This window comes from Pteronotus mesoamericanus, unplaced genomic scaffold (genome assembly GCF_021234165.1).
Source record: "Pteronotus mesoamericanus isolate MK-2021 breed Mesoamerican mustached bat unplaced genomic scaffold, CSHL_Meso_final scaffold_54, whole genome shotgun sequence".
Taxonomy (NCBI): domain Eukaryota; kingdom Metazoa; phylum Chordata; class Mammalia; order Chiroptera; family Mormoopidae; genus Pteronotus; species Pteronotus mesoamericanus.
The window spans coordinates 73756291-73782130 of record NW_026555321.1 but is presented as its reverse complement, the minus strand read 5'-3'; the positions used below and the strand labels follow the sequence as shown (position 1 = coordinate 73782130).

The following is a 25840-nucleotide window of genomic DNA, read 5'->3' as shown; positions in this document are numbered from 1 at the left end:
GGTAAGTATTATCATCTGAAAAATATTAAGGCTTCCATTTGATGAACGTGGAAAGTTTTTCCATTAGTTATTTTTTCCTTAATTTCTTTAAATGAGCATTCACTGTACAAGTCCTGCATATCTTTAGTTAAATTTATTTCTAAATATTTTATTCTTCCTAATGCTATTGTATATAAAATTGTTTCTATAATTTCCTTTTTTGAGTTGTTCATTGCTAGTATACAGAAATACAACCAACTTTTGCATATTGATATATATCCTGCAACTTTGCTTAATTTGTTTATTAGTTCAAGCTATGTGTGATTTTGGTGGGTTTTCTCCATATAACATCACATCAGATACATGCAGAGGTAATTTTTTCTGCAAACTGGATCCTTTTATTTTCTTTTTTTTGCCTAACTACCCAGTATAAAACTTTCACTATTATGTTAGATTGAAGTGGTGAAAGGTAGGTATCCTTGTCTTGTTTCTGAGCTTACAGAAATACTTTCAGTTTGAAACCACTGAGTGTGATGTTAATCTACTTGTTTTTTGTGTCCTATATCAAATTGAAGAAATTCCTTTCTGTTCCTAGTTTGTTGACTGGTTTTAGTCATAAAAGGGTGCTGGATTTTCCCAAATGCTTTTATTGCCTCAATTGAGATGATCATATGGTCTTCTCCTTTATTCATTAATGTGGTATATATTTCATTCATCTATTTCAAATGATGAACCATCCCTGCATTCTTGGAACAAATCCCACTTGCATATGGTGTATAATCCTTTTTAATATGCTGCTGAATTCAATTTGCTAATGTTTTGTTGAGAATTTTTGCATTAATATCAATGAGGGATATTGGTCCCTAGTTTGTTTTTTTTGGTATGGTCTCTGTCTAGCTTTGGTATCGGAGTAATGCTGGCCTCATAGAATGAGTAAGGAAGTGTTCCCTCCTCCATTTTGGGGATGAGTTTGAGAAGGACTGGTACTAATTCTTCTTTACATATTTAGAAGAGTTCACTGGTTACGGCTTTTGCTTTGTTGGAATATTTTTGCTTACTGAATTAATCTCAAACTAGTCTTTCCAGATTTCCTATTTCTTCATAAGCCAATTTTGGGAGATTGTGTATTTGTAAGAAATCATCCATTTCATGTAAGATATCCAATTTCTTGGCATTCAGCCATTTATACTATTTCCTTTTTTTCCCCAATATCTTTTAAAGTTTTGGTTCAATAACATTTGTCCCCATCCCCCCCCATTACTCTCCCCTGCCCTACCCACCCTCCACCTCCCACATTCGATCCTCCCCAACCCACACTATCTTTGTTCTTGTGTACTTTACATATGTTCCTTGGCTTGACCCTTCCCCTTCCTTCCTCCATTATCCCCTTCCCTCCTCCCCTCTGGTCACTGTCAGTTTGTACTTTGTTTCTATGTCTCTGGTTCTATTTTGCTTGCTTGTTTGTTTTGTTGATTAGGTTCAATTTATAGGTGAAATCATGTGGTATTTGTCTTTCACTGCCTGGCTTACTTCACTTAGCATAATACTTTCCAGTTCCATCCATGGTGTGACAAAGGGTAGGAGCTCCTTTTTTTACAGCTGCGTAGTATTCTATTATGTAAATATAAACCAGTTTTCTGATCCACTCATTTATTGATGGGCGCTTAGGCTGTTTACAGCACTTGCCTATGTTTATACTATTTTCTAATAATCAGTTTTATTTCTGTAAAATTAATAATTATGTCTCCTTTTTCATTTCTAATGGCAATAAGTTGAGTCTTCACTTTTTTCTTGGTCAGTCTGGCTAAATGTGTGTGAATTTTGTTCCTCTTTTCAAAGAGCCAATATTGAGTTTAATTGACTTTCTCTACTGTTTTCTATATTTATCTCCACTGTAATCTTTACTCATTCAATCCTTATGCTGGCATTGGATTTAGTTTGCCCTTCTTTTTTTCTAGTACCATAAGGTGTACAGATAAGTCATTGAGTTGAAGTTTTTCCTCTTTTTTAAAGATATGCTTGCATCAGGAAATTTCCAATGTCATACTGGTTTTACACTGTAAGTTTAGAAGTATTTTCATTTTAACTTCTCTCAAGGTATTTTCCATTTTGCCTTCTAGTTTCTTCTTCAATCGTTGGTTAAGACTATATTCTCAATTTCCACATTATGTATTTTCCAGTTTTCCTTCCATTTGTAATTTCTAGTTTTATGCCATTGAGAACAAAAGAGATACTCTATAACTTAAATCTTTTTATATTTAAATTTTTGTTTTAGTTTTCTATAATTACCATAACAAAAACATCACAGGCTGTGTGCGTTAAATAACAGAAATTCATTTGCTTCAGTTCTGGAGATTGGAAGTCCAAGATAAAGTGTCAGGAAGTTTGGTTTCTCCTAAAGCCTCTATCCTTGGCTTGTAGGCGGTCACCTTTTCACTGCATCCTCAAGTGGCACTTTCTCTGTGCTCATGCACCTCTGGTGTCTGTCCTTCTTTTTATGAGAACACACCAATTAGTTTAGGGCCCAACCATATGACTTCATTCAACCTTAATTACCTCTTAAAGGCCATATCTCTAAATATAATCACAATGTGAGGTGTACTAGGGGTTAGAACCCCCAACATATGAATTTTGGGGAAACATAATTCAATCCATAATAGCTGTTTTTATGGACTAACCTAGGAGGTCTGTCTAGAAGGTATGTAGCCATGTAATATGAAAAATAGAGACATTTACTGAAGAAGATACAAGATATAAGAAGAATTGTACATGGGATAATGACTCCTCAGTCCCTTTCAATGTAGGCAGCTTGGGACCTCACACAGTTCTCCCAGCTTTTCTTCCACTGTTCAAAACACTCTGCAACCTGTAAGAGGAACCTAACGAACAAAACAAACAAATGAGTAAAATAGAACCAGAGGCATGGACACAAGGAACAGACTGACAGTGGCTAGGGGCAGGGGGGAGGGGGATAATGGGGAAAAGAAGGAGAGGGGGTCTAATGAATGAAAAACTATAAATGACCCACGGGCATGGAATACAGGGTGGGGATTGACTGTGAGGGGGGATGCAGGGCAGGGGAGAGCAACAGGGGAAAAATTGGGACAACTGTAATAGAACAATAAAAAAGAAAAAACACTGCAAAATCTTTTGTTGGAATCACCTTCAGCTGCCCTGAGGTATTTCCCTGAATCTCACTGATAGCCTGAAATATCTTCATTTTCAAAGGTGATTTTAGTTTTGGGAAAAGGCGAAAGTCACAGGGCACCAAATCTGGGCTGTAGAGGGACTGAGCTATCTGGGTGATTTAATGTTTCTCAAAAAATCTCTGCACAAGAGGTGATTCATGAGTGGGTGCATTGTTGTGATGGACCTACCAAACACCCATAGCTCCATAGTTGCCCATAGCTGTGGCTGTTTTCATCATACTGCATCTCTCAACCAATAAAGGACACTGAGGTAGTACTCCTTATCAACTGTTTTGCCTGGAGGGGCAACTAATGATGGAACATATCTTCCCAATCAAAAAACACAGTTAACATGGTATTGATCTTGCTGAGACTTTGCTGCCTCCTTCACTGGACATGGAGAACCAGGCGACTTCCACTGGGATGACTGGGCCTCTGTTTCTGGATCATATGAATAGCCATAGACTCAAGTCATTAGCAACTACAGCACAATGTTGCTTCTGCTCTTGTAGCAGAAGCATGGGTCAAATTTTGCCACAACACATTTCAAGCCTAGACCTGAGTCAAAATATCAGACAAAGTAGTTTTTGGAATCCCCAGATCAGCTTCTAGTTCTTGCACTGTCCGTCATCAATCTTTGTTAACTGCAGCCTATACATGCTCAGCATTCTCAGGTGTTTTGCCTGTTGCAGGCCTTACAGAACATGGATCACTTTCCACAGATTCTTGACCATCTTTGATGTGTCTGTGCCATGCTTTTATTTGTGCTGCACTCATTGCTTCATCCACAAAAGCATTTTGAATCATGTGAATAGTTTCCACAAAGGAACTTTTGAGCTTAACGCAAAATGTGATGCAGATTCAGTGCTCTATTTGCTCAGTCATGTTGAAGGCGATGGCCACACAGTATACATGCTCACTCAGCTGCATCTACCATGCCACTTACTGGTACAGTGAAGTCACCATTGTTAATGCATGTGCACTACAATCCACTCTCCTTGGCTGTCAGGTTATATCAATGTCATACAAACCGTTATTATATTAACAATGTCTGGACTTTTTCCAGACAGACTTCGTATAGTCTAAATGAAATAACGTTCAAATACACTTATGAAAAATGTGCATTCTGCTGTTTTGGGGTGGAGTGTTCTATATATTTTTGCTAGGAGTAATTAGTTTATTGTGTTGTTTAGCGTTTGTTTTCTTACTGATCCCCAATTTTGTCCATTATTGAAAGTGGGATATTAATAGTCTCCAACTATTTATTGTACTTCAACCTTTTGCTTCAATTCTTTCAATTTTAGCTTCCTATATCTTGGAGGTTCCTTTATTATGTATGAATACTATATATTCAGAATTATTACCTCTTCTTGTTGTAGTGAACATTTTATGAATATTATGAATTTTTGTCTCATACCCTTTTTTATTTTTTTATTTATTTTTTTGTTGTTTTAGATATTTATTTATTTTAATTTAAATGTTGATTTTTTAAAAAATGCATATATTTTGATTTATTATTTCTTTTTCTTTTTTTTTTTACAGGTTTATATTTTTTTTAATTTATTTACTTTTAAAATACATTTGTCTCTGCCTCCCCCCCACATCTTTCCCTTGCCGCCTCCCACCTTCCCTCCCTCAGCTCTTCCCCTTTGGTTTTGTCCATGAGTCCTTGCTATATGTCCCTTGACTTTCCCCTTCCCTTCCCTTTCCCTGCCCCGCCCCCCCGCTCCCTCTTGTCTCTGTTGATTTCTTTTCCTTTCAGTGTTGCTGGTCATATTTTCCTTGCTTCTTTGCATTGTCGATTAGGTTCCGCATATAGGTGAGATCATATGGTATTTGTCTTTCGCCCCCTGGCTTATTTCGCTTAGCATGATGCTCTCCAGTTCCATCCATGCTGTCGCAAAGTTTAGTAGTTCTTTTTTTCTTTCTGCTGCGTAGTATTCCATTGTGTATATGTACCATAGTTTTTTGATCCAATCATCTACTAATGGGCATTTAGGTTGCTTCCAACACTTGGCTATTGTAAATTGTGCTGCTATGAACATTGGGGTGCATAGGTTCTTTTGTATTGGTGTTTTGGTGTTCTCAGGGTATAGTCCCAGCAGTGGAATCGCTGGATCAAAAGGCAGTTCCATTTTCAGCTTTCTGAGGAAATTCCACACTGCTTTCCATAGTGGCTGCACCAGACTGCATTCCCACCAACAGTATACTAGGGTTCCCTTTTCTCCACAGCCTCGCAAGCACCTGTTGTTTGTGGATCTGTTTATGATGGCCATTCTGACCGGTGTGAGGTGGTATCTCATGGTGGTTTTGATCTGCATTTCTCTGATGGTTAGTGATGCTGAGCATCCTTTCAAATGCCTCTGGGCCCTCTGTATCTCCTCCTTAGAAAAGCATCTGCCCAGGTCCGTTGCCCATTTTTTGATTGGATCGTTTCTCTTCTTGGAGTAGAGTCGAGTGAGTTCTTTATATATCTTGGAGATCAAACCTCTATCTGATGTATCATTAGCAAATATATTTCCCCAAACGGTTGGCTCCCTTTTCATTTTGCTGATGTTTTCTTTAACCGTGCAGAAGCTTCTTATTTTGATGAGGTCCCACTTGTTTATTCTTTCCTTTATGTCCCTTGCTTTAGGAGACATATCAGTGAAAAAATTGCTGCGTGGGATATCTGAGAGTTTCCTGCCAATGTTCTCCTCGAGGACTTTGATGGTGTTGCGACTTATATTTAAGTCTTTTATCCATCTTGAGTTTATTTTTGTGTATGGTGTCAGCTGATGATCCAATTTCAATTTTTTGCATGTAGCCGTCCAGCTCTCCCAATACCATTTGTTGAAGAGGCTGTTATTGCTCCATTTTATGCTTCTGCCCCCTTTGTTGAATATTAGATGCCCATAGAGACCTGGGCTTATTTCTGGGCTTTCTATTCTGTTCCACTGGTCTATGGGTCTGTTCTTGTGCCAGTACCAGATTGTTTTGAGTATGGTGGCTTTGTAGTAGAGTTTGATGTCTGGTATTGTGATCCCTCCTACTTTGTGTTTCTTTCTCAAAATTGCTGCGGCTATTCGGGGTCGTTTATGGTTCCATATAAATTTTTGAAATGTCTGTTCTATTTCTGTGAAATACGTCATTGGTATCTTAATAGGGATTGAATTGAATCTCTAAATTGCTTTGGGTAGTATGGACATTTTGAGGATATTAATTCTTCCAATCCATGAGCACGGTATATGCTTCCATTTATTTGTGTCTTCCTTAATTTCTTTTTTCAATGTTGTATAGTTTTCTGCATACAGGTCTTTTGTGTCTTTGGTTAAATTTATCCCTAGGTACTTTATCTTTTTTCGTGCTATATCGAATGGTATATTTCTTCTGATTTCTTCTTCTTCTATTGCATTGCTGGTGTACAAAAACGCCTTTGATTTCTGAATGTTGACTTTGTATCCTGCTGTTTTGCCAAATTCACTTATTAGGTTGAGGACTTTTTTGGTAGAGTCTACAGGGTTCTCTATATACACTATCATGTCATCTGCAAACAATGATAGTTTTACTTCCTCCTTTCCTATTTGGATGCCTTTTATCTCTTTCTCTTGTCTGACCGCTGTGGCTAGTACTTCCAATACGATATTGAAAAGAAGCGGTGAGAGCGGACATCCTTGGCATGTTCCCGATCTTAGTGGGAAAGCTTTCAGTTTTTGCCCATTGAGTATGATATTAGCTGTAGGTTTTTCATATATGGCCTTTATTACGTTGAGGAATGCCCCATTTATTCCCATTTTGCTGAGTGTTTTGATCATAAATGGGTGCTGTACCTTGTCAAATGCTTTTTCTGCATCAATCGAGATGATCATGTGGTTTTTGTCTTTTCTTTTGTTTATGTGCTGTATCACGTTTACTGATTTGCGTATATTGCACCATGCCTGCATGCCTGGGATAAATCCCACTTGATCGTGGTGGATAATCTTTTTAATGTATTGCTGGATGCGGTTTGCCAATATTTTGTTGAGGATTTTAGCATCTATGTTCATCAGCGAAATTGGCCTGTAGTTTTCTTTCTTGGTAGGGTTTTTATCGGGTTTTGGGATCAGGGTGATGCTGGCCTCATAGAAGGAGTCTGGCAGTCTTCCCTCCTCTTGGGTTTTTTGGAATAGTCTGAGAAGGACAGGGGTTAGCTCTTCCTTAAATGTTTTGTAAAATTCTCCTGGGAAACCGTCTGGCCCTGGGCTTTTGTGTGCTGGGAGTTTCTTGATGACTGCTTCAGTTTCCCCAGCTGTTATCGGTCTGTTCAAGCTTTCTGTTTCTTCCTCCTACAGTGTTGGAAGATTATAGTTTTCTAAAAATTTGTCCATTTCATCAAGATTTTCAAATTTCTTGGCATATAATTGTTCATAATAGTTTCTGACAATCCTTTGTATTTCTGTGGTATCAGTTGTTATTTCTCCTCTTTCATTTCTGATATTATTAATTTGGGTCCTCTCCCTTTTTGTCTTGATGAGTCTGCTTAATGGCTTGTCAATTTTATTAATCTTTTCAAAGAACCAGCTTCTGGATTGGTTGATCCTCTGAATTGTTCTTTTTGTCTCTATGTCATTCAGTTCTGCTCTAATCTTGACTATTTCCTTCCTTCTACTTGCTCTGGGATTTGTTTGTTGTTGTTTCTCCAGTTCTTGAAGTTGCAGTGTTAGGTCTTTTATTTGAAATGTTTCTATCTTTTTAAGGTAAGCCTGTATTGCTATGAACTTCCCTCTCAGGACCGCCTTTGCTGTGTCCCATAGGTTTTGGACAGTTGTCTGTTCATTTTCATTTGTTTCCAGAAATTTTTTGATTTCTTCTCTTATCTCATTATTGACCCATTCATTGTTTAATAGTGTACTGTTCAGTCTCCATGAATTTGCAAGTTTTTGAAGTTTCTCTTTGAGGTTGATTTCCAGTTTCAAGGCCTTGTGGTCTGAGAAAAAGTTTGGTATTATTTCAATTTTCCTGAATTTGCTGAGGCTTGCTTTGTGTCCTATCATGTGGTCTATCTTTGAAAAACTCCATGAGCATTTGAAAAGAATGTGTATTTTTCTTTTTTGGGATGTAAGGTTCTATATATGTCAAATTAAGTCTCTTTGATTCAGTGTTTCATTCAGTGCCACGATGTTTATTAATGTTTTGTTTGGAAGATCGGTCCATTTTTGACAGTGGGGTGTTGAAATCCCCTACTATCAGTGTATTGCTGTCTATATCTTTTTTGAAGTCATCCAACAATTTCCTTATAAACTTGGGGGCTCCTATATTGGGAGCATATAAGTTTACAATGTTGATGTCTTCTTGATAGATTCTTCCTTTAAGTATGATAAAGTGCCCCTCTGGGTCTCTCTTTACGGCCTTTGCTTTGAAATCTACTTTGTCTGATACAAGTATGGCAGCGCCAGCCTTTTTCTCATGCCCATTTGCTTGGAATATTGTTTTCCATCCCTTTACTTTCAATCTGTGTAGGTCTTTTGCTCTGAGGTGGGTCTCTTGTAGGCAGCATATGTGTGGGTCATGTTTTCTTATCCATTCAGCTACCCTGTGTCTTTTGATTGGGGCATTTAGTCCATTCACATTGAGAGATATTACTGATAGAAACTTACTCATCTTTTCTCTTTGTACTTGTGTTCCTCTCTGTCTCATTCTTTTCCTTCATCTGCTTAAACCAGTCCCCTTAGCATATCTTGGAATGCTGGTTTGGTAGAGATGTATTCTTTTAGCTTTCTTTTGTCTGGGAAACTCCGTATTTCTCCTTCTATTTTAATGGAGAGCCTAGCTGGGTAGAGCAGCCTTGGTTGTAGGCCCTTGCTTTTCGTGGCTTGGAATATTTGTTGCCATTCCCTTCTGGCTTGTAGTGTTTCGGTTGAGAAGTCAGCTCCTAGGCGTATCGGGGCCCCCTTATATGTTACTTTCTCCTTCTCCCTTGCTGCCTTGAGGATTCTCTCTTTGTCTTTGACATTTGCCATTTTAATGATGATGTGTCTTGGAGTGGACCTCCTTGGGTCCTTCTTGAGTGGGGTCCTCTGTGCCTCCTGGATCCATGAGAGCCTTTCTCTCCTCAAATTAGGGAAATTTTCCATCATTACTTTTTCGAGGAGGTTCTCTATTCCTTGCTCCTCTTCTTCTCCTTCTGGTATCCCTATTATACGGATATTATTGCGTTTCAGGTTGTCCTGCATTTCCCTAAATGCATCTTCATTCTTTTTGAGCCGTTTTTCCATTTCTTGTTCTTTCTGGGAGCTTTTTTCTACCTTGTCCTCCATCTCACTGATTCGATCCTCAGCTTCATCCAGCCTGCTTTGGATTCCTTCTACTGTGTTCTTCAAGTCAGAAATGGTATTCTTCATATCCTCTTGTGTCTTCTTGATAGTTTCTATGTCCTTTTCCAGGCTGATATAGTTTGCTGTAAGATCCTGATAGTTTCTCTGCAGTTTCTCATAGTTATCTTTGAGCTGGCTGAGCTCATTGAGCTTCCTTAGAACCATTGTTTTGAATTCCATATCTGATAGTTCCCTTGCCTCTATTTCCTTTAGCTCTCTCTGTGGGGAGTTCCCTTTTCCACTCATTTGAGGGGAACTTCTTTCACTTCCCATTTTTGTGAGAGTCTGTTAAGTATTTTTGTCCTTTACTTTTCTTTCTGGGCTTGCCTCTGATGATGTCAGTTGTTGACCCTATAGGGCCTTGGGTTGTTTGTTTGAGCCTTTCAGGAGTCTAATGCCTGTGTCTGACTCCTGCTTGGAGCAGCTCTGTGGCCCCTTCGGTCAGGACTCTGGGCAGCTCTACTTATTTTGTGGGCTGCTCCGCAATCGCGGCAGGTAGGTCAATTTATGCCTGCCCTTGCCTCTGTGCACTCCCTCGCAGGCCGTATGGGTACCAGTCTGTGTGAGGCCTTGCCGGGAGGTGCAAGCGTTCACCAGCCCGCGTGGGTCACACACACGCTCGCCAACCCTCGCCAGTCACTCGGCGCAAGTGTGCGCGCCTGCTCTGGGTGTTTTGTGGGTGTCTATGTTTGCTTTTCAGCTTTTGGCTCTTTGGGGGTGTGGCCTCTTCCCGCGCAATGGAGACTACGGCAAGGAGAGGGAGTCGGGACTGCCCGGTTCCTCCTCCCGTTCTTTCCCCAATGCCTCCGTTTCTAGTCTCCCCTCAGGGGCCTCTGGGCAGTTCTGTGACCCCTTCGGCCAGGGATCCAACCCCTGTGCGGGCTGCGTTTCAATCGCAGGCAGTCTGGTTCATGCGCACCCCGCTTCTGTCTCTTTGGGGTCGCGCCTTTCCAGCCCACAATGGAGACTACCGAACGGGGAGGGAGTCGGGACTCCCCGGTTCCTCCTCCCGTTCTTTCCCTAACGCCTCTGTCTCCAGTCTCTCCTCAAGGCTCTCCCAGCCAGTCTGCACTCAGCCCCGTAACTCACAGGTGTACAAGCTGTGTGCGGAGCGCACAAAAGGCAGGTTAATTGATTCCCTTACGCCTGAGCGAGATGGTAGCTGCAGAGTGGGAAGTGCGTTATCACCCGGGCTCCACCAGCCACCGTCTCAGTTCTCTTCACAAAGTTTTCCTCACCAGTCTTTTCCCAGGCACCAGCCCACCCTGCTGCCGCCTCTATCCAGCGATCAAGGAGGGTGGCTGCCGCTGCAACTTTTGCGTTTGCCCTTTAAATGTCTTTTTGCATCCCCAGCCACCTGTCTCTGGCAGAGAGCACCCCTAAGCTTTTTGGGGTTGCGTTTTGTCTGTATTTTCTCGGCTTTAGCTGCTGTAGTTTAGGGGTCCCTGTTTATGATTCAGACCCCGTTCTTCTCGGGGGGACGCTAATTGGCCGTTTCAATGTCCCTCTGGTGCCAGTGCCCGTGCGCACCCGGCCCACCCTCTCGAGCCTCCACCGCAATTCTCACCCGTTGGGATGTGTGAGAGTCGAATCCACTGTCCGCGGCACCAAGGCTCCTCTCCCACTATCGCTCTACTGCTTTCCAGGTGATTACTCCATTATTTAGTTGCAATTCCAGTTTGGTTTTGGGAGGAGGTCAGCGTGACTCCCTTTCACTCCTCCGCCATCTTTTTCCCTCTCCTCATAACCTTTTTTAAAATTAAAGTCCATTTTATCTGATAATAATAGAGTGATGGGCAAAAATAGGTTTATATTTGTATGTGAGAGCTTATTCTTACATTATTATTTATTAATTATTGTACTTTCCATATGAACAACTGTAAACTTACTTTTGCCTCACCCCTGTATATCTGCCCTGGTTCTCTTCTAATTACTATTTGTATAGAATATTTTTTAGTCTTTTTATTTTCAACCACCCTGTGACCTTATATCTAAATTGAGTCTCTTGTAGACTGCATGCAGACGATTCTTAAAAAAAAAAAAAAAAAAAAAATTTGAATCTGCCACACTCTTAATGGTTCCATTTCATTCATTTACATTTAATGTGATTACTGATAAAGAAGATTTTATTTCTGCCATTTATCCATTATTTTCTGTATGCCTTATGTAATTTTCTTTTTGTTCTTGAGATGTCATATTATTGTTTTTCTGCAGATAGTTGACTTTTTTAGTGTGCCATATTCATTCCCTTCTCCTTTTCTTTGTTCTATATTTTTTACATTTACCTTGAGAATTACAATTAATATCTTAACGTGAAACAACTTATTTTGGATACTATGAAATAAGTTTCAATACACAACACTTTCTTCCTGTAGTACATTTCCTTCGCTTTCCCTTTACAATGTCACAGATTTTATCTTCATATACTGTATTCACAATAACCTAAATTTATAATTATTGGTATATGAACTTTCCTCTTAAACCATATAGGAGAAAGGGAACACAACAAACAATACAGAAAGTACAGAAACCAGTAACACTGGTTTATATATTTGCCTGTATAGTTACCATGACTAGTGAGCTTTATTTTTCTTAAGTTCAAGGTGCTGTTAGTATCCTTTCATTTCAACCTGAAGGATTCCCTTTAGCATTTCTTAAAGGGTAAGTCTACTGGTAATGAATGGCCTCAGCTTTTATTTATCTAGAAATACCTTAATTTCTCTTTCATTCTTGAAAAACAGTTTTGTAAGAATTACAATTCTTGGTTCACATATTTTTAAAGGACTTTAAACATGTCACTGTTTTCTTACCCTGCAGTTTTAAATGAGAAATCAGCTCAATATTATTGATGGTCTTTTGTACATGACAAGTTCCTTTTCTCTTTCTGCTTTCAAAAGTCTTTTCTTTTCTTTGGATTTGACAATTTCACTATAATAGGTCTTGGTGTGGGTCTGTTGGAGGTCATTTGGCTTCTTGTATATGAATATGTATGTCTGTCCTTACATTTGAGTAATGTTAAGAAATTATTTCTTCACATTTTTTCTGTTGTTCCTTTCAATTTTCTCCATTTGGTGTTCCTATAATATGTATGTTTCTGTATTTGATGGTGTCCCACAGGTGCCTCAAATTCTGTTAATTTTTCTTTTTTTCTTTGTTTTCCTCAGGCCACAGAAGTTCCATTGTCTTACCTTCAAGGTCACTGGTCTTTTGCTCCACTTGTTCAAATCTGCTGTATAACCTCTTACTAAGTTTTAAATTTTAAATTATTGTAATTTTTGCTCAAGAATTTCCTCCTTTTTATTGCTTCTATATCTTTATACTTATATTTTCATTTTGCTGATTTATTATTTTCCTGATTTCTTTAAATTGTTCATGTATAGTTTCCTTTAACTCATTGTGTATGTTTAAAACAGGTGATTTCACATCTTTAACCAGCAATTCCAATGTCTGGGCTTCCTCTACGATTATTCCTGTCAAATTACTATTTCTTTTTCCTGGAAACAGGCCATTCTTTCCTTGTATATTTGTATATTTTATAATTTTTGCTGAGAACTGGATAGTTGAATATTGTTTTGTGGTAACTGTGGTAATTTAATACTTCTGCTCCTCAGGGATTGCTAACTTTATTAAGGGCTGGATTAATCCATTTATCATTTTTCATGCTATTTTCTCAAGGTGCGCATTCCTTGTCATGCGTGGTGATTGATATTTCTGTTTTATTGCCTGTGTGGTCAACGGGCTACAGATTTTCTTAAATGTTTGGCTCCCAGAAGTGGGGAGGTACCTGAGTACTGTCTACTGAAGTTTCCTGGAAACCACTTCAGCCTGTGGAAATTGGATAAATGTCCACTAGTCTCTGGGCCAGTCGCTCAATGATCAAATTGTGCATTCAGCAATTAACACTCAATCCTAATATATTGCCCACCCTGACTCTGGTATTGTGCACCAGGGCCGTGGGGCTGGGAAATGTGGGATAATGGCTGTTATCACTTGAAAGGCTGAAATTCCCCACAACTTATTCTTAATCAAGGTCTTCCCAAGATTTTAAGTGTTCAACTAGACTGCAGAGTTAGTTACATCAAACAGTTCTTGCCAGTGCAGCAGTTGTTTAAGTAGAGGTATGGATTTCTGGAGCTTCTTTCTCTGCCTTCTTTTGAGCCAACACTCCCCTTCATTGCTTTCTTGATCTTTATTCTTTGATTATAAAGACTGTTAATGATTTTTGTTGTTGTTGTTAATTATTTTTGTTTTAATTTTTGTTAATGTTTTTTTTATAGGTTCCCCAACGTTTCTGATTCCCTCTATTGTAAATCATAACGCACATTCACACATTAGAGACCCTGAGAACTCCTATAATACAGATACTAGCTCACATTTAACCAGCCTTTCTAAACATTACCTGAGTATAGAACCTTTTGGTTGTATTCATATAAAGATCTCATGGAAAAGTGTTTTTTGGAACATCAGCTGAAGCCTGCTTTTCTTCCTTTCTCATGTACTTAGGAATGACTGATTTCTTTTTCTCCCTTCCTCCAGTATTTTAGGTTGTCCAAAATATCATCAGGGTATACTTTCTCTTTTTCAGACTGCAATAGTTTGTTGTTTTTTTTTTTAATTTCCTCTCAAAAGACTCTGTAATTTTGGTGGGAAAAGACTGGATTTTCGGCTGTCCAACAACCGAAAAGATAACAGAAAGATAATCCCACACAGTAAACAAATCTCTATCTTTAGTATTGCTTTCCCCTAGCAATAAGAGCCAGCAATTTCTGCATTTCAAAGAACCCCAGGTGGCAAATATAAAGCAGGAACAACACAGTTGTGAACAAGACTGTGGGCTCTACTTTGGTCCTCTGGCACTTTCCACAGATATGTTACCTTAAAAACTCAGATGAGCCGACTGAGTTTCTCTTCTAGTACCGCAGTTTTTTTAATGTTTACTCAGGGCTCTTACTATTTTGCTGGTATCAAGAAGATACTATTCACTATGCCCTCAAAATATGTCTACATTCTCCCCATTTTACTGTTTGGCATCGTAACTTAAGGCAAATAAATCTTAGAGCAGTCTTCCTTGTTTCTTGTCATTCACATACTGTATCAAGCCCATCAGCAAATAATGTTGCCTCTTGTTCCAAAAAATATTCTGAATCCAGTGTTTATTATCCTAGTCCAAGTCACCATCTTCCCTTACACTTGAGCTACTTCCAAAGCCTCTAAGATGTCCTTACTCTGGCTTTCTACACATAGGCATCTTCCACAAACTTCAAACTGTGGATCAGATCACATCCCCTCTTCCCTAGGCAACAGGGAATATCTGATACCATCTCTTTAACATTGTACACAGGTACACCATCCTCACTTTCTACCACTCCTGCTGCAGAATTTCCACTTCATCCGTATAGCACTACATATATCCCTGCATACACCCTTCATCATGCCATTCTGGCTTCTTGGTCTTTGCTCATTCAGTCTCTTCTATTTCAAATGACTTCATAGTCCCTTACTTGGTCCTTTTCAACTTAGCCTTCATACTTATATAAAGAATCACCAACTCCATAAAGTTACACCTGACACTCTGAGTATGTTCTCTTCCCAGCACGCGCACACACACATTTCCCAACTGACCTACCTATCAGCCACACTTACCTCCTCAGTTTTTGCACCTATTGTACAGGGCTCTATTATTAAACTTTTTAGAGTCCTTTTATAACATGTTTATATGACCTTTCTCTTCCATTGTGTTGTGAGCTCCTTAAGGACAGTGGTGATTTGTCATTTATTTTGAATACTATATCCCATTATTTAGTAAAAGGTCTTTTATGTAAAAAGTAAACATTCAATAAATGCTTCTTAGCAAATGTAGAAAATACATTGATACATTCTGTCATTGAGGGGACATAAAACTGATGACATCTTAATACTCAACAGATAGTTGTTGAATGTCTACTATGTGCCAAGCATTATCCCAGTAACTAGGAACAGTAAAAAAATGTTCTGATTTGGAAATGCAATAAGACATGAAACATGTAAACAAGCCTAGGTATTAGGACTAAAACAAGAAAATACTACCATTAGGTGATTTCATAGTATAAATAGAAATGTTTTTACTATACAAAACAGGCATACACATAAGAAAATCCCTAGCATCTCAACAAATATATGAGCAGAAATAAAGAAAAAACACTTTGCAAAAGAGAAACTGTCATCAGTAAATGAATATAAGGACAAGTATTCAATTTGATCAGTAGCAGGTACTCTACTGTGGTTTACAGGTTATTTAACTATTTTAAGAAATCACAGCAGTGAAGATGGCGGAGAAGATAAATGAGGTACCCACATCCCCACACAACCACATCAAAGTTACAACTAAACTACAGAACCGCCATCATTCAGAACCACCTGAAATCTAGCTAAATAGAAGTCCTATAACTAAAAATATAACGAAGAAGCCATGTTAAGACTGCTAGGAGAGGCAGAGACTCAAAATGGGCTGGTCCCACGCACATCTGTGGTGGTTAAAAGTTGGGAGGGATACATCAGCTGAGGAGGTTCCCCATGAAGAGCAAGGGATCCCATTCCCAGCCCAGGTTTCCAGTGGCAGGAAGAAAAGTCCTCATACCTCTACCTGTGAAAAACAGCAGGGATTGTGGCTAATGTGAGGCAAAGGGTGGCTGGCATCCCAGGTATTCCTTTTAAAGAGCCCTCACAAAGAAGTACTTGGACTTACTCACTCTGAGCTCCAGCTATGGGACAGGAGCTCAAAAGGCACCGGGGTATAGAAGCAGAAAATGAATTGTCTGGAATCAAGGTGAAGGCTGGAGGGGCAGCTTTCTTTTGAGCAAAAGGGCTGACAGAAGCCACTGTTCCTTTGCTGAGCTGTCCCCCTGACAAAGCCAGCAGAAGGGCACCATACCTGAGTCTCCATCAACCTGATTACCACTGATCTCCCACCCTGGTGATTCCCTAAGATGGGACCCCACACGGCTTGTAGGTACACCTAAATGCTTTCCAGTGGCTTTTCCATACAAAAGGCCTATGTTAGCTCATGCTTGGACTTTCTTAAATTTTTCTCAAACAGCATCTGTCCATGGCATGCCCCATATCTCTTCCTAAGTGGCCCTAAGCCTGGCACTAGTGGCAGCTGACCTGGGTTTGCAGTTTGGTCCCTTCTGGGCACTTCCAAGCCCAGCACAAGTAGCAGCCATCTGCAGATAGCATTATAACTAATGCCAGTTTGCCCTGAGCAGGGCAGGAAATACATACACATAAGCATGTGAGTTCACCTATACATATACATGTTCTGTGACTGTATTACAATCCCCCCTCACACCCCATCTCTGGAAGGTGTGTAAGAAACTGGTATCAGTGGCTGCCTTAGGAGATGTGAATTGAGTATCTGGGGGAACAAGTATGGAAGACTCACTGTTCACTGCATAGCCTTTGATACTTTTGATTTCTGTATCATAGGTATTAAATGCCTACTAAAAAACCGACTGCCGTATTTTGCCATATATAATGCACACTTTTTTGTCCAAATTTTTTGAGGGAAAAATAAGCATGTACATCATACATGGGTAGTGCTAATTCTGTATCTATATAAATGTTTTTAATTCTTTTATTTATGTTCATGTGTTAGAAGTGCAACTCTAGAAAGCAGTAACAATATCTGTATGCAAAATAATACAATAATAGGTTTTGTTCCTAAATATTAATAAATAAAAAATTGAAAAAATTAAAACAAAAAGACTTTTTCCCCCTGAAAGTTTGGGCCAAAAACGTGGATGTGCATTATACATGGCAAAATATAGAAAAGACTTTTAGAATGAAATGGGAAGGAAAAAACATATAAAGGTATGGAAACCTAGAGGAACTACAATGCTATAGGGACCTATACAATGATTCTAAAAGTTCAACTTTACCTGCTTATTTAAAGAAAAGATATAGACCAAAGGCCAGGGATTCAGGGCTCACTAATGTTTGTAAAGATAGTTTCAAAAATAATTATACTTGAGTTTTCTGTGGCTCACTGTGAAAACTCAACACATTTTTTATTGAGGTACACCAAACTAAAACATAAATGGCTGTTATATGTTGATAAAGAAGGTAAAACTAGGACACTCTGGAAAAAATCAAATACTGGCAATATTACTGGATTTTACCATAAGCTTCCAGTAAGGACTTCTGATAACTTTAAACAGCTGAATAAAACAGCTGAAAGAACACCAGTAATTACAGCACAAGATTCTAGATAGGAAGAACACTGTTAGGACAATGAGAAAATTGCTCATTCATTCCATATTAAAGTTCTACTGAGTGCCCTCGGCCCTAAGAAGTAAAGGAGACAGTTAAAAATCTAGTAGCAGAAGACACACAATAAGCAAATGAAGAAACAAAAAGTGACAACCTTTAATATGTGTGATCATGAAAAACAAAGTAAAAAAGTAAACTAAAGGGTGTAGAAGAGATAGTTTCCAACTTCAGATATGGGATCCGGGACCACTTCAGAAGGTAACAGCTGAGTAAATGCCTAGAGGAGATAAGAAAAAAGAAAACCATGCAGACAGGGAGAGGTGGTGAGACAGAGCCTCCCACCACACGGAGCAGCAGGAATCCAGGCCCCACGGTGAGAGCAGAAGGAATGGCATGAAATTTGAAGACAAGGGTGGAGTCCTGGGTGGCCAAAATGGAACTGGGGGAGGTGACAGGAGTAGTATACGAGGTTCCAGAGCTCAGAAGAGGCTTTAACACTGTATGAGGTGAGCAGCTTCTGTGAAATGTCTAGCCTATAAGCAGTATGATGACTTATATATTCACGGTTCTGCTCCTCTAGTTATCTTGAAAAGGAACAGAAGGAAAGGAAGAAGTGGTATGATTTAAGAGGCTATTGCAATCATCCAAACAAAAGTGATTACCTGGAAAGGGTCATGACACTAGAGGTAACAAGAAATGCTGGGCCCTGTGTGGAGTGTTAGGAGGTACCCATGGGCAGGAGGAGATTATAAGTAAAAAAGAGTTCAGGATATCGGGAGAAACGGCAAGAAGGTTGTATCCATTTTCTGAGATGGGAAAAACTGTAGGAAGGCGAGGGAAGGTCAGGAGCTTGATCCTGCTACACTATCAGCACACAGGTGAAACTAGGGTGGAGAGGCAGTAAGGCACTTGTCTCTAGTGATGGGACACAGGTGTGGGCTGCAGATAAAGTTTGTGACTCTTTAGTGTGCAACTGGTATTTAGAGCTACAAGATGAGTTGACATCACCAAGGTGGTGCAGTGAGTAAAAAGTCTGGGACTAAGACTGACAGCCATTCAGTACTGAGAAGCTAGGAAAGGTATGAAGAGGAACACAGGGGAAATGGAAACAAACCAGGAGTGAGCACTGCAAAGGGAAACATGACTCTTGCACAAATGAGGACTCAAGAAGCAACATGGAGGTGGAGTTCAGTGCTGACACCGAGAAGTGAGACGTGGGGAGAGCGCGGGCCGAAAGTCTGAATGAAGTGAGCTCAGGAAAGAGGGCACTATTTGGACACAGTGGTTCAATAACTCCTCAAAGCATGTTATTATTAAGCAAAGAAGAAGAATGAACCAAAAGGAAGAAGACATATATGGTCAAGACAAATTTAAAAAAAATTTTTTAACATGATGGAAAAATTAATGCATGAATGTAGGATAGGAAACTTTGGAAAACACACTTAGTAGTGCTGTATTCTTGAGTAAGCTACACAGAATGACAGTTGGTCATTACACCATTAATCACAATATGTTAACTATGTCAACAGAAGAACACATAAATTAACTACATAAACTAATATAATAGAATACTATAGAGCAATGAAAATGAACAAATGCTAAATGCAACAAAACTGATAAATCTCACAAGCATATTAAGTGAAAGCAGTCTAGCAAAAGAGAAGGTATACTGTATGACTACTGAATGATTCTGTTTACAAAAAGTTCTCAAACATTCAAAGGAGTCTACTGCATCAGAAGTCAAGACCACGGTCACCTGGGGAAGGAGGAAGAGGGAGGAAACAGAAGAGGGATAGGGTTCCAGGTACAAACTGCATACTACCTCTTGGGCTGGACATGAATTACTATTCACTTTGTGATTATTCGTAGAAATGTGTATTTATGCTTTGTGTATGGTCCTTTATGTTTTATAATGTTCAATAAAAATGTGTTAAAATTAAAATAAAATGATAAAACAAGTCACCCTCTGATATCCCCAGCCTGTAATCGAAGGATTTAAGTAGAGACTCATGATCACCTGCTACAGACACAATAAAAATATTCCTCCTTCGGGAGAGAAGATTAATTTAAAGATCTACAAGTGACCTCAAACCTAAGAATTTAACAGGTGAAAGAAACCTTTAAAAACTGCTGATAAAATTAACAGTTAACTTTTGAAACAAGGCTGTTGAAGCTTTCCCTCAAAAGAAGTAAGATTTTCCTCTTTTCATGGTAAAAATATCCTATGCAGAAAAGAGCAAAAATGATATCCTAAAATTAATTTTTTAAATCATTAACGACCATTTATGCTTCTTAGATCAAACCCTACAAACAAGCCATTAGAGACAATCTAGTGCTTCTGTTACAAAGAAATCTATGTCAAATCCTGGCCTCCTTTCCCTGGAATTTCTCTATAATAAAGTGACAAAAACGTCCCTGATAACATTTTGGAGACAAACTCATAGTTAGTGACTGCTGGAATCAGTTACTTACACTCACCAGGGAGGGTAGATATGGATGACATCTTGGGGATGCCCCCTGAGATGCTGTGCAGTCTCCTTGGTGAAGAGAACCTTTAGGCCAGTCCCAGAGGCCTCACCTTGAGAAGGGCTGTCAGCCTGCAGTCCCACTAACTGCTCACACATGGCAACTTGGATGGTGCATTCTTCATGCAGCTCTAGAATTTTCACAATTAATATACCAGATCTGCTATCTGAAAGGTGAAGAACAAAAGAAAAAGATAAAGTCTAAAAGACATATGGTTCAAGTGCAAATAAAGTGTCATGAACAAAAGGATTATGTTCTCTTAGCTCTCTTCATCTAGAGAAAATGGTCTGTACATTTTACAGAGTAAATTGCAGATTCTAACATGCTCACTGTAACATCGTTTTTGAAAGGCAAAATAGACTGCATGTTGCATGTAATGTATTTTAAGCAACACAAAATATAGTCTTCTATCATAAATAAATAGTCTTGTGCATAGAGAAAACTCAGACCATTTCACAGAGCATGTTTTAACCCCAAAACTTGAACCTTTTGATAACCATATACTCAAAGGAAATATGGCTACCTAATCGATCCTTCAGCTTTCCTATATGCTGCCTCTACCTCATGACCTGCTTTGATTCTCTACTTTCAAATGATGCAGTATGACTGGTTGGCTGCAACTGTTCTTTATGATCGATTATGAAGGTTAAAAGTTGATGATTCATGTGGAATGGTAGGTGTTGGTGCTCTAAATTTCAATGGTTGGAATTTGATCTGGATTCAAGTACTTCCTCTCTTATGCAGTTATACAACATCTCAGCACCTGAGTTTTCTCATGTGTAAAATGGAGATCATGCCACCAGCCTTAATATTTTTAAGAATTAAATGAGATAAATGAAGTTGACAGTACACATGGCCTATAAGGCAGAAGTCCTAGATATGTATCCAGAAACTCTCGTCACATGCACTTGGAAACCTAAACAAGGATGCACATCTCTGCATTGTCTGTAAGAGCAGAAAATTGGACTCAGCACAAATCAATAGGACATTATACAGAAGTTAACATAAGTGAACCATATCTATATGTATCAGCACAGGGAGATCTCAAAATGAAGAAGGGATACACAAGATATGTAGAATATGATACTGATAATGTTATTTTTTTAAAACACAGAAACTCATAGAATACAGGGTTGGGCAAAAGTCAGTTGCTAGTTGTGAGTACGTGAAACACAGTTAATTCTTGAATTATTATTTATTGATTATTGCATTATTTTCCATAAGAATAACTATAAACCTACTTTTGCCCCACCCTGTATTATTACAAATTCCTCTGTAATAAAAGTATGTAAATATGGACTAGCAGGATACATAGAAAACTTGCAATATCCACTGTATTCAAGGAGAGAAAAGGAGAAGTGTAACACAGGAAGGAAACTCGGGGGATTTCCAACTTATCTGTCCTTTTGTTTCTGTTACTAAAAAAATGTGAATCAAAAAAACCCAAAAGATTAAAATGTGTTATTAATTCCAGGAGAGGAATACACTTATGGTTTTTCTATTAACTGTTTTTTAACTTAAAAAATGAATTAAATGAGATTACAAATGTTAAGTATCTAGTATAGTGTCTTCCTAATAACACACTAATATGAGTTTCTTCACTACTTTAGCCAAATGGTGAATAGTGAATAATAAAAATTAATGTTTAGCCCTGGCTGGCATGGCTCAGTTGGTTGGGCATCATGCTGCAAAGCCAAAGGTCACTGGTTTGATTCCCGGTGAGGGCACATGCCCAGGTTGTGGGTTTGGTCTCTAGGGCACATATGAGAGGCAACTAATCAGTGTTTCTTACATTGATGTTTCTCTCCTTCCCTTTCTCCCTCCCTTCCCCTCTCTCTACAAATAAATAAATATTTTTTAAAAAAATTATTGTTTAAATTGTATCAAGTCTTTAGTTACATAGTTTAATTTTGTTTCCATTTCTTCCTTCCTTAGGTTTATTTTTCTCATTTTCTAAGCAACCCCAAATTTTCCATCTCTTCCTTTCTCTTAAGTGTCTATAATGTGTTCCCATATTAAGCAAGGCTACAGCACCTCCCCAAGAGCACTATCTTGAATTCCTGAGGTATATATCTATCTTCCTTCTATTTCTTAACATAAGGAAGGAAATGGAATGGGGGAAGGGTATGAACAAGCACAATGCTAAGCTAGTCAGTATGGGGAAGGAGAGTGTCAGACTAAAAACAAGTATTAAAGAAAGGCACTGACTAGGAAGTGAATACTGACTCTGCTCTTCACTACAGGGGTTTCTTTAATAAAAAGTAGCTCATCCTCAGTTGGTAATAGGAAAAGAAGTTGAGACAACATGAGGTTACTTTGCTCCATACACCATTTACCCTGGGCAAGGCAGCTAGAGGAGTAGTGGAAAATTAGGGTCTTTAGCAAAGGGAAAAAGCCCTAGGTTCAGGGGCCGAATTAACCACATGTGCATTTTTGGATATATTTTAAGAATTTTTAAAACTTGTACCTGTATTCAGGGCTCATCCTCAACACTGTGTACCAGGCCTGCCCTCCCACCCTTCAACCACTGGCAGAAGCTGCCATCCAGAGCTTCAGGGCAATCTGCTGTCCTGAGCATCAAGTGTGCCAGCTGAGCACACACTCTTGTTGCTGTGTGGCTATACTTGTTGGGGGCAGCCTTCAGCTATGCTCAGCTGCCTGCCTAAGCAGCATCAGTTCTCTCTTCAGGTACTGTTTATTGCCTTGTGCAGCTCTGATTAAAAAGTGACATAGGTTTTCAGTGTTCTGCCCCAACCCTAAAATTCCCATAGACCCTGGCAGATTTTATAAAAGGCAAGATACTGCAGAAACACATAAATAGTATTACAGCAGAAAAACCTCTATTATTAAGATGAATCATTATGCTTAACTAGTTTCTTTGAAGATTTTTTGATAAATCCTGACAATATTTGCAATATCTATAAATTCTGTTCAAGATTTGTTGCACCAAATAACCTGTGGAATAAACACACTTTATGATACTATCACTACACGGTAAACTGTAGCATGCTTGGTGACTAAACAGGTTTAGGCAGGAATAATGATGGTACTATCTTAACCTCACCACAGGGCTGGGAACAACACACACTACTCTAACATCTCTGCTACAGAACCTCTAACACAGCCTTAGGGAGAAACCAGTGGCCTACCTTCTCTGAGGAAAATACGACAGTGTAATTTCCCTTTTGAGGGAGAAGAAAGCAGGAGGCAACCTAAGACAGATTATGTATTTAAAGCAAGCTCTCGGTCTAAGCACAAGAGAATACTTGCTTTACAATTGAAGAAGACTGTTGTGCAATTAAATGCATGGTACATAAAACGCCATTTGTGTGCCAGAAGGACGTTTCCATGAATGCTGGAGGACAGCCAAAATATCACCTCTCCAGAAAGTGTTTCCTGAATCAGCCAGAAGCAACTATTCCTTCCCTTTGAATTCCTCAAATACCTTATCATTTTTAAAAAATTTTATTTTTAGCCCTGGCTGGTGTGGCTCGGTGGACTAAGTGCCGGCCTGTGAACCACAGTGATCCCTGGTTGACTCCCAGTCTGGGCACACGCCAGGGCTGCAGGCCAGGTCCCCAGGAGGGGGTGTGCAAGAGGCAACCACACTTTGATGTTTCTCTCCCTCTCCTTCTCCCTCCTTTCCCCTCTCTCTTAAAAATAAATAAAATCATTTAAAAATTTTTTACTTTTAAATTACAGTTTTCATTAAATATTATTTTGTATTAGTTTCAGGTGTACAGCATAATGGTTAAACAATCATATACTTTACAAAGTGTTCTCCCCAATATTTCAAATACCTACCTGGTAACATACATAGTTAATACACTTATTATTGACTATATTCCCTCTGTTGTACTTTACATCCCTGTGTACTTCCCTGTGTACTTTACACAGTACTATTTTATGACTACCAATTTGTACTTCTTAATCCCTTTACCTTTCTCACCCTTCCCCTCTAACTCCCTTCCCCTCTGGCAACCTTCAGTCATTTTTAAAGGGAGATAGTATTAACTCTCCTCAAGAAAACTGCAACCATCAAGAGCGAGAACAGAGAAAGCCCATAGTGCAGGGCCTGGTCCACAGTATGAAAATGGCAGCAACTATCATCATGGCAACTGTCATTATTATTATCTTTTCAAGGCATTTTAAAATCTATTTTATTTGTACTTGATTCATAATACCCTATAAGCTAGGGAAGACATTAATCTTCTTTTTTTGATGGGAAACCTGAGTTAGTTTTTTTAAAGACTTTTTTAAAAATTTGAGAGGATTATTGGCAGATCCAATCCTAGAAACTGAGTATCATATAAATCAAGAATCAAAATGTCTCTTAGGTAAATGCCAGTTAAAGATAGGAAACTGTAAATCATGCTTTCCCCCTACTTTATTATGCTAAAATATAGGACTGGTTTAAAATGTAAAGAAAGCTCATTAGGTTAAAACATGAACTCCAGTGAGGCTCTTGCCTTAGCTGGACATGGAGGGTTTCAACATTGTAAAAGAAGAGGATAACGTTTCATAGTGCTAAACACTGAAGAAACAATGCCACAGAGATCAAATGGAAGCACAAATATTAATTTATAACACCAAAAACTTTAAATAATTAGGAAAAAGGTATAGAAATATTCACATAGAAAATATACCACAAGATCTAGAAATTTCTACAAATACATAGACCTAGCAGATAAAACAATTCTTAGCCAAAAATAGAATATATTTGACTTAAAGGCTAACATTTGCTGAATTAATATATAAATGAGGGATTTATTTGATCAACTAACTGCTCTTAAAAATGCCTTTGGTTTTAAATGACCAAGAGGTCACAAAAGAAATGAGTAAATGATATAATAACATAATGTATTTGTGACTACTGGGTTAGATAACTTATTTGAAATATACAGGTAATTGAGGTCCATTTATATGCATGTCAACTCAAATCCTCCTAAGTGGTCTATGTTAATGAATTAATATATATTGTGAGGATAACTTTCATGAATATTTATACAAGGAATACAATAATAAGAAATACAAGAAACTAATGAAAGCTCTACAAGAAAGTATCAAGTGGGGAGAGATACTGAAATCATCTTCCTATAGAGGAGAGAAACATCTCTAAGTTTTTCTAACAGAAAGCTTTTCATAGTGTAATTGTTGCACTAACTTTAAGTCGTCCCATTTTAATTATTCTAACACTGACCACATAGTAATTTAGGATTTTCCCTCTATATTATTACTCTGTCTCTCTTTATCTTCACAGATATCACAAGAAGCTAATACACTGTCTTACTTTAATATGTATGCCCTACAGGTACTGTTTTCTCTCATTCAGGCCAAATCATCAAATGCCCACCATTCCTTTTTTCCCCTCAGTCCTCACCCATTATGTATATGGAGGCAGAGAGGCACAGACACATAAACTCAGATGGGCAGAAGGGTAGCAAGACATCGAAGGCAAGGTCAGGAACAGACATCAGGGGATTTTAAAGTTCACTTGCTTCCCATGCAAATAAAACCTCTGTACCTAATATTTGTTGTGCTTACTCCAAATTACCATGGTATAATCAT

General features: G+C 38.6%; 1 protein-coding gene across 1 annotated transcript in view; it reads right to left on the bottom strand.

Moving 5' to 3' along the window:
* The window catches only part of SPIDR (scaffold protein involved in DNA repair), a 390408-nt gene that overhangs the window by 218681 nt on the left and 145887 nt on the right, over positions 1 to 25840 (bottom strand). The window contains exon 8 of the mRNA XM_054595226.1: positions 20225 to 20438. Coding sequence (XP_054451201.1) covers positions 20225 to 20438 — 214 coding nt within the window. The remainder of the gene's footprint in view (positions 1 to 20224; positions 20439 to 25840) is intronic.